This window comes from Herpailurus yagouaroundi, unplaced genomic scaffold (genome assembly GCF_014898765.1).
Source record: "Herpailurus yagouaroundi ecotype Mexico unplaced genomic scaffold, PumYag 246, whole genome shotgun sequence".
In the NCBI taxonomy this organism is placed as follows: Eukaryota; Metazoa; Chordata; class Mammalia; order Carnivora; family Felidae; genus Herpailurus; species Herpailurus yagouaroundi.
This window is the reverse complement of record NW_024412463.1, coordinates 2,546,072-2,555,629: the sequence shown is the minus strand read 5'-3', so window position 1 is coordinate 2,555,629 and position 9,558 is coordinate 2,546,072. Positions and strand designations below refer to the sequence as shown.

Genomic DNA, 9,558 nt, shown 5'->3' with positions numbered 1-9,558 from the left:
GCTTACCAGCGCCTGGCCGGACACCCCTGCCTCTCCAGCCCCCTTCTCAGCACCGCTGGCCGGCTGATGATTACACTGCACAGCTTCACGGTCATGGTGCGTGTCCCCCAGCAGGAGACACAGCCTGGCGCATTTCGGTGGTGCTTTTAAGAGCTTGTGGTATTTACAGAAACCATCCCTTCTCGGGGATATTTGCGTAGCTCAGCTTTTATGGTCCGTTTTCACCTTAGCACAGATAGCACTCATAGTAAAGTGTTAAAAGGCAGAAAACGACACGTCTTAACCATGAGCTCTACCCCACACCCCTTCCTTAGCGGAAGCTCGTGAATTGATTTGCCTGTCCTGGCCTTGGATTTAAAATGCCTGGGTGTTATAGGGTTAGGTTGTCTGGAGACTGGAGTGAGCTCAGAATAACAGTACCCGCCCACCTCAGCAAGGTGTGTCCTTTCTTTTCTCATGACATCTAAAAATCCTGCAGTGAGCACATAAATACTTTTGTGATGGGGTTATGGAGGCTTTCCCGGGTTTTTAAAAGAGCCATAAAATTCAGCTATGTTGTGTCCCTTTCAGTAACTTTGTTAGTAAGTTTGCAGAGTTGTGGAACTATAACTAAATTAGATCACTACAACCCAATTTTAGAATATACCCACCACCCGAAAAGATTCTCCTGAGCCCATTACAGTCACTCACTTAAATTTAGAGTTGGATAATGGGATTTTTGTGCCAGTGTTTCACGAAGCCCAGTATTTGGAGCAACTGGGTCAGATCACTTGGGACAGAATCTCTAAACATAAAACTTGTAACAAGTGAGCCTTCCAAACAACAGCAGTGTTTGAAAACAGCTACTATGAATCTGAAGTTTCCCCTTATTTTTCAGAACATCAATGTCTAAATCCGTGGGCTCTAAAACAGTTTGCAAGATGACCCGTGGAAAACGAAGAAAATTCACTCTTTATTTTCATCTTCAAAATTAAAGCAAAATTTATTTTTATTTTTATCTTTTTTAAAATTTTATTTTAAAAAATTTTTTTTTTTACATTTTATTTATTTTTGAGACAGAGAGAGACACAGCATGAACGGGGAAGGGGCAGAGAGAGGGGGAGACACAGAATCGGAAACAGGCTCCAGGCTCTGAGCCATCAGCCCAGAGCCCGACGCGGGGCTCGAACTCACGGACCGTGAGATCGTGACCTGAGCTGAAGTCGGCCGCCCAACCGACTGAGCCACCCAGGCGCCCCTTTATCTTTTTTTTAAAGTTTATTTTTGAGAGACAGAAACAGAGTGTCAGTGGGGGAGGGGCAGAGAGAGAGAGAGAGACAGACAGATGGACAGACAGACAGAATCAGAAGCAGGCTCCAGGCTCTGAGGCATCAGCACAGAGCCTGACACGGAGCTCGAACTCATGAACTGCAAGATCATGACCTGAGCCGAAGAGTGATGCTTAACCAACTGAGCCACCCAGACGCCCCTAGGATACATTTCGTTGCTGCAGAAGAAATAAAGAATGTAGATAGGCATGAAGAAAAAACATAGATTTACACTGCCAAACTGTTCCTCTGCTTTTGCGTGTCTGGAGGGAGGTATGTTTTGTTTCTGTGTATGTTTCTTTTTCCTTCTCAACACGAAGCCGTCATACTTTCCTAATTCTTTTTAACTAGAGTGGAGCATCAGAATTGTGTGTAAGGTTTAGAAAATCTCCCTCTGTATCTATATCTATGCTTGGGCCTTACTGCATTCTTTAGGTATAGAAGGCCCAAACGTACATATTTCTTAAAATCTTTATTGGTTATTCTGAGAAGCATTTCCAGTTAAGAACCACTGTTAGAATATCACTATCAAACTTACTTTTCTTCACACGCACACACACACACACACACACACGCACAAGCCAACTTAACTTTTTTTCACTCGTGTCAGTGATTATGATAATTTTAATGGTTTTCTAACAGGGCCAGGACTAGGGTAAGGAGACTGAGGTATGCCCCCAAGGAGCAAAACTTAATGAGATGCCAGAAAAAACCCGCAACAACCCCAAACACAGCCGTCAAGATAAATCCTATGGTGATGCGATATTTAAAAAATTCAGGCAGAAGTCCGTGATGAACACAGTTCTGCAGTTTGGAATCGATGGGATCCAGCTCTGGATTAGCACGGTGAAGTCTCCCCTCCCGCACCCTAGTCCAGGCCCTGGCTTTGTACCCCGGTTCTCAGCCCTGGCACAATGACGTATCGGGCCGGATCGTTCTTCGTTGTGTGAGCTGTGCGTCGCGGAATGGTCAGCAGCGCCCTTGGCCTCTACCATCCAGGTGTCTGTAGCACCCCCTCCCCCAGCTGTGACAACCAAAGAGTATCTCCGGACACTGCCCTGTGGCGGGGGGAGGGGCGAAAGTGCCCATGTTGAGAACCCCGGTGTTCTGTGGGGTTCAGTTTCAACAAGTTGAAAAGCACTGCCTGTGTCATGCTGGAGGCTGCTTAATCATCCTGTGCCTCCGTGGACTCATCTGGAAGTAGTGGGTGTGAGCCTGTCTCTGTGGGGGTGGCCCTTTGAGGTTAATGAGCTCTCAGCTTTCAGCTTTATTTGGGGAGCGAAGCAGGGCTGTCGAAACAGGAGTCCTTCCTCTTTGATGTGAGTGTATTTTTACCAGTGGCGGCCCATTCCTAGTATCCGTGAGTATTACGCATGCTCGTAAGTGGTGACGTTTTCATTGTATTTCAGAAAGAAAAGGGATGCTTGTGGTGACTCAGCATTGAGTTTTTGCATTAATCTCTCCTCTGGTACAGAGACTGGAGTTCTCGCTGGGGCGCGTCCCTGCCATGGATCGATAACGAGAAATGGAGGTCTATGGTTCATTTTCACCTCTGCGTCTCATGTGTTGGCTGGGATATGTCGAATGACCTCGAAGCATTATGTGGTGCGAGGTTCCCACCCGAGGGCCAGGGCCAGGGGCCCTTGGACGTGGGGGTCTTGACTCCTCCTCTAGCTTCTGACCTCATGTGGAGCTGTGCTGTGCCCCTTCCACGAGAGGACCGGTGGTTTCTCCCCAGGGCGAAAAGAGCTGTAACCAGCCTCTGTGGATACCACATCTGTTTTTATTTTCCCCTGGTATTTTTTAAGTAAGGAGAAATGTGTGTGGGTTAAAGGGCCTGTGGGGAGGAGGCTGGAGATAAACACTGTACGACGTGAAACTCTTCCATATGGGCAACGTGAGGGTGTTTGAAGACCGGGCCCTAATACGAATGGGGAAGCTGGCGGAGCCCCTGGGAATTCCCGGCACCTTAATGATCTACGTGGATTGCCATTCGGTGAGTGGATGAGCCTTTTCTTTGAGAATTAAAAGCCAGTTTCAGAATCGGCAATTCTAATTCCTCCTCCCTGAGACATCTTGGTTGGAAAGGGGGGTAACTGTTGATTGGGGAGAGAGACAAATGAACGTGGGGACATTACACCAATCCCTGTGATGTTGGTTGGGGCCAGTCAGCCTCGCCTTCTGACTTGTTGTCAGATGGTGCCCTGGTCTGGAAGTGAGGTCTTTGCAAAGACCTGAGCGGCCGTGTTTCTCTCTCTGCCTCGCTCTAGACTGGTTTCCCCTGGGATACAAAACCCCAAAGCTCTGTGCCAGCCCACATTTGAAATACTGCTGGAAGCGTGTGACTTCTGCAGACGTGACATCAGATTGCTTGTAAAATCCAGAGGTTTGCGAAGGATGCCCTTTGCTCGTCCTTTCCTTCAAACCCGCTATCCGCAAACCTTGCCGGCCAAAGCGGTGGCTCGGTCAGAGGTCTTGCTGTTGCCCCTGATGTTAGATAATAATTTGGTCCAGGTGCTGAGGAATGTGGGCAAAATGAAGACGCGCGTCTGTGGCTAGAACATAAGTTACAGAGCTCAGAGAGAACGTTCTGGATTTGGTCTTTCCAGTGGAGAGGACCTTTCTGTAAATCTTCAGTCCTTGTTATAATTTTAGAGGTAAATTCTTTATAATTAAAAGCACTTGGCAAATAATGATTCATTTAAACTGGAGTTCTGATTCATTACCCTAATTATCGTAACCATGCAGTGCCCTTTGGCCTGGAAGTGAAACTCGTGTCCTCTTGGCACCAAAGGTTAACAGAGCAGGAAGCCGGAGCACTGTGTGTGCCTGTATGACCAGAATAATTTAGTAATTGTCTAATTACCTGAGGAGTCTAATGCCACTGCTAAAAATAGTATTAAAAAATTAAATGAAAGTCGTTTCTTCTCATCTGTTCTCTATTTTGGGCAACCACATGTTCACGGGTAGAAGACGGGATTCATTCGAAAGGATCGGGTCCCTTCTCTTCTGCTGGATGAAATACGTTTCTAATGGACCGTGGGCTCCAGTCGCTCCCGAAACTTCTCTGACTTCCGGGGCTCAGCCGTGGAGCAAGACTATGTTGCAGGGGTTCTTTTCGTCCCAAACTGTGATGTAAAACCCAGAACTGCTGTCGGCCAATTTGATATTTATTTCTTCCTGGAAATAGAAAAAAAAAAAAATCCTGTCCGGGCAAGATGTGCCACTGTCGCCTTAGCAACACAAAGTTGTTCATTTGCTCCTCAAATACCGGTGCGTGCCAGGCGCTGCCGTGGGCCCTAGGATTGCGGTGACAGACAACACACACGTGGACAAGTTCCGTTCTCACGGCTTAACGGGAGAGTCGTCAGGTCAACAAGTCGGTTTTAGACGGAACACGACATCCCGCATTGCAGCGTGGAAGCATGACTTCTGGCAGGAAGATAAGCTGGGGCTCTTGCGGAGGGCCTCTCTGAGGATGCAACATTTTAATCGCGACCTTCAGTGATGAGATGGAGTGAGCCAGCCCTGCTGAGATCTGGGAAATGATGTGCCCGGCAGAGGGCAAGGCAGGTGCAAAGGCCCTGAGGCAGGAAAGAGCGTGGCACTGTTCAGAGAACAGGAAGGCCAGTGTGGCTGGAGCAGAGAGGAGGACGAGGAACGTGGCAAGAAGGGAGGTTACAGAGGTGGGCAGGGGCTGACCAGGTAGGCTCCATGGACCATGGGAGGGCATCTGAGGTCTGTAGAATACGGAGCACAGGACAGCCCCTGCAATAGAGAATCATCCTCCCCACGTGTCGGTAGCGCCCAGCTTGAGAAGACCTGACCTCACCGGCCTCGCCTGCAGCGCAGTGGGGGGCTTCGCTCTGTCAGAGGCCCTGACGCCACCGAAAGGAAGACGGATTCACTTGTTCACGGGTAGAATGACCCTCATCCCCTGAATTGTAATTTTTTCCTCCGTTTTGCTGTAAATGATTGGGCTCCTGAAAATTACTTGCCGTTGAGCGCAGTGTCACTGCAGATGTCGTCTGAGCGCTGTGCATCGAAGCCATGCGAAGAAAAGCAGTGTCTCCACATGGTTGCCCTTCCACACATTCTAGACCCTTCTGTGTCTCCAGTCATCCTCCTTGTTCTTTTGTCTTTCCTGTAGCAATCCCAGGACCCGCCTGCTCAGAAGGGCCCCACGCTCACCACCAAGGTGCGGCGGACCATGAGTAGCCGTGTGCACGAGGCCGTGAAGGCCATCGCCCTCTGTCACAACGTGACTCCCGTGTACGAGTCCAACGGCGCGACCGACCAGGCCGAGGCTGAGAAGCGCTATGAAGACTCCTGCCGCGTGTACCAGGCCTCCAGCCCGGACGAGGTAAGCCGCCGGCAGGCGTGGCGAGGCGCCGAGAGACGCCGTGCGCCTCTGTTCCACACGCCAGGCGTGGGGTTCCCCGGGGAGCCACCCGTGAGCAGACGTGAGCCAGGGTGACGCGGCCCTGCCAGGGAAACACACTTTCACACGCGTGCAGAACTTCCTTCCCCCTAGAGGAAACATTCTTCGGACTTAAGATATGTCCCAAACGTGGGGCGCCTGGGGGGCTCGGTCGGTTGAGCGTCCGACTTCGGCTCAGGTCATGATATCATGCTCCGTGAGTTCGAGCCCCGCGTCGGGCTCTGTGCTGACAGCTCAGAGCCTGGAGCCTGCTTCAGATTCTGTGTCTCCCTCTCTCTCCGCCCCCCCCCCCATCTCTATCTATCTCAAAACTGAATAGACATTAAAAATTTTTTTTTAAAAATCAATGAGGATACTCAGAGTACTTCATTAAAAAAAAGAAGAAGAAGAAGAAAAAGATCCATCCCAAGTGCACAAATAGCAAAGAGGTGTTGTTTGTGATTCAGATGGCCAGCACGTAAGGGTCCCCTTTAATCCACATCTTCCCTTTTTTAAAAACATCAGCCTTATTAAGATACAATCCACATGCCATACAATTACCCATTTAGCATTTAGTATCCTCGCGGCCTGAGGCCTCCATTACACAATCAGGGGGAGAACGTTTTTATCACCCTTAAAGGAGGCACTCCATCCCGTATCTTCTCCTGACTCCTGTCCCCCCCCCAACCCCCCCGCCCCCGCCCCCGCCAAGCTCGCTCTCTCCGGATTTGCTGAGTCTGGACATTTCACACAAATGGAAATTTACAGTATGTGACACGTGTGTTTGGCTTCTCTCACTTAGCGTTTGTTTTCAAGACGCATCCATGCAATGGTACGTCTCAGCCCTTCATGCCTCTCTGTGCACGAATAATGGTCCATCGTGTGGATAGTGCTACATTTTGTGTATCCGTTTGTCAGTGGATGGACTTTCGGATTGCTTCTTTTTTTCTTTTATTCTTTTGCCGCCGCGGACCTTTGTTTCACAAGTGTTTGGTGTATCTTTGGAGAATCTTCATTTCTCTTGGCGTATCTTTAGGAGTAGGACTGCCGGGCTGTATGGTCAAAACTACATGTTTGACCTTTTCGAAACTGCCACACTGCTCTCTAAAGGGGCTACATTATTTTGCATCCCCACCTACCACGTGTAAGGGTTCCAATTTCCCTCCTTCTTTGCCATCATGTGTCCTTGTCGGGCCTTTTGATTCTGGCCATCCTAGGGAGCGTGAAGTGAAATCTCCCTCGGGGTTTTCATTTGCATTTCCTTGATGGCCACTAAGGCTGAGCAGCTTTTCCTGTGCTTCTAGGCTATTTGTGTATCTTCTCTCCAGTGTCCTTTGCCCCCTTTTACTTATGTGTCTTTTTGTTGTTGAGTTGAAAGAGGTTTTTTTTTGTATATTCTAGACCAGAGTCTCTTATGGGATATATGATTTGCAAGCAATTTCTCCTATTACGAAGGCTGTCTTTGTACTTTCACGATGGCGTCCTTTGAAACACTAAAGCGTTCTGATGAAGTTTCGTCAGCCACGTCGTTGTTTATACGTAAGCACATTATTTTGCTAGGACCACAAGGACTCATCTGATTCCATGTTCAAGAGCAGAGAGTCTCGTAGCATGGCTGATCTTTATTTTTTGTAACAAGCCCCTAATTGCTTTTCCTCCTGGGGTCTCATATGATGGGAGCACTCTGCATACATGTAGCAGAGAACTTGGCCAGTATGAAAATAATATATTCTTTGCCTTCCTGACGTGAGTATGATTCAGGCATAGGGAACATTCTGGTCTTTTTTCCTTCTCCCTCCTTCCCTTCCAGAAAACTTGTATTCTGATTATGAAAGCCATTACATTTCAGGATAGAAAATTTGGACACTTCAGACAACTATAAGAAGAAACTGGGTCACTTGCAGTCTCGTTCTTAAAAGATGACAATAGGCAACTTTCCTTGAGCATCTGATACCCGTCAGATCACATTTGAAGTGCTTTCTGTGTATTATCTTAGTTAATCTTTCTAGCAACTAAGAGGTACTTTTATTATCTCGATTTTCAGAAGAGAAACATCCAGGACAGAGAGGTTACACATTTAGCCTAAAGTCACATGGATTTTTTTTTTTAAACTTTTTATTCTGGAAATAATTTCAGACTTACAAAAAAAGTTGTAGAACTAGTACTTAGAATTCCCCTTTTACCAAAACTTCACTCAGATTCCTCCAATGTTAGCCTTTTTCTACCTGTGCTTTATCAGTCTCTCTCACCTTCGAAGAGTCAGCTGCCGACATGATCCTTATTTGCCTTTTTTTTTAAGTTTATTTATTTTTGAGAGAGAGAGCAGGGGAGGAGGGGCAGAAAGAGAGAGAGAGAGAGAGAGAGACAGAGAGAGAGAGACTCCCAAGCAGGTTCTGCGCTGCAGTGTAGAGCCCAGTGTGGGGCTTGAACCCACGAACCCTGAGATCATGACCTGAGCCGAAGTTAGACGCTTAACCAACTCAGCCACCCAGGCGCCCCCAATCTTTTTTTGCTTTTAAGTGTTTAATTTTTTTTTTCCTAAAAAACAAGGACATTCATCAGAATCAAATTAACATTGCTACAGTACAATTCTCTGTCCTGCAGGGGTTATTGAAATGTCATCAGTTGTCCCAGGACTTAGCTTCTACTTACTTCACGAAAAAAAAAAAAGAAAAAAAAAAAAAAGAATCCCCCTTCTCCCCCAACCCCCACCATCAGAATCCAACCCAGGAACACACACTGCATTCTGCTGCCACACCTCTCGTCTCCTTAAATCTGGAACAGCTCCTCGGCTTTCCTGGACTTCCATGGCCTTGACGCTTGTGAGCAATACAGGCGATTATCTTGTAGAACGTTCCTTAGTTTGGGTCTGACCCTTAGTTACGGGGCAGGCTCTGTGTCTGTGTCGTTGCCGCTGTCCTCAGTGCGCGTTGTAAGGAGGCGTGTGCTGTTGGCCTGTCCTGCTCTCAGAGATGCTAACGCGGCAAAGTTTCCCTTCCCCTTGCTGATTCATCGTATTGCGGCAGCCCCCTGAGTGACAGGGCCAGGGTTTTCACCCAGGGGAGGTCTTGTCAGAACCCGAACTCTTAGTCATTTTACTAAGTTATTTTCTACAGGCCACTAAGAAGTTTTTGATGTGTGCTCTTCCAGTATCTTTTTTTCTTTTTTAATATTTTATTTCTGAGGGATCTCTGCATCCACTATGGGGCTCGAACTCACCACCCTGAGATCAAGAGTCGCACGCTTCACTGGCTGAGCCAGCCGGGCACCCCCAATATCTTTTCATATGTTTTTAACTGAAAAGGGAATTTTAGCATAGAGTTTCATACCCTCTGTTTTAAACTTGATATTTCATCATCCCTCCTTCCCAAATTTTTGAATAGTCTTAAAGACAGCTTTTTATAGTTATGTGTATGTACCCCAATACCTTTTTTTAAAATGTTTTTATTTATTTATTTATTTTTATTAAAAAAAAATTTTTTTTTAACGTTTATTTATTTTTGAGACAGAGAGAGACAGAGCATGAACGGGGGAGGGTCAGAGAGAGGGAGGCACAGAATCTGAAACGGGCTCCAGGCTACGAGCTGTCAGCACAGAGCCCGACGCGGGGCTCGAACTCACAGACCGCGAGATCATGACCTGAGCTGAAGTCGGCCGCTTAACCGACTGAGCCACCCAGGCGCCCCAATGTTTTTATTTATTTTTGAGACAGCGTGAGCCGGGGAGAGGCAGAGAGAGAGAGAGGGAGACACAGAATCGGAAGCAGGCTCCAGACTCTGAGGTGTCAGCACAGAGCCTGACGGGGGGCTCGAACTCACAAACTGTGAGATC

General features: G+C 47.6%; 1 protein-coding gene across 1 annotated transcript in view; it reads left to right on the top strand.

Annotated features, from left to right (window-relative positions):
- ATP9A (ATPase phospholipid transporting 9A (putative)) overlaps window positions 1–9,558 on the top strand; it is a 110,518-nt gene that overhangs the window by 65,012 nt on the left and 35,948 nt on the right. The window contains exon 14 of the mRNA XM_040459743.1: window positions 5,458–5,782. Within this exon, the coding sequence (XP_040315677.1) occupies window positions 5,458–5,782 (325 nt within the window). The remainder of the gene's footprint in view (window positions 1–5,457; window positions 5,783–9,558) is intronic.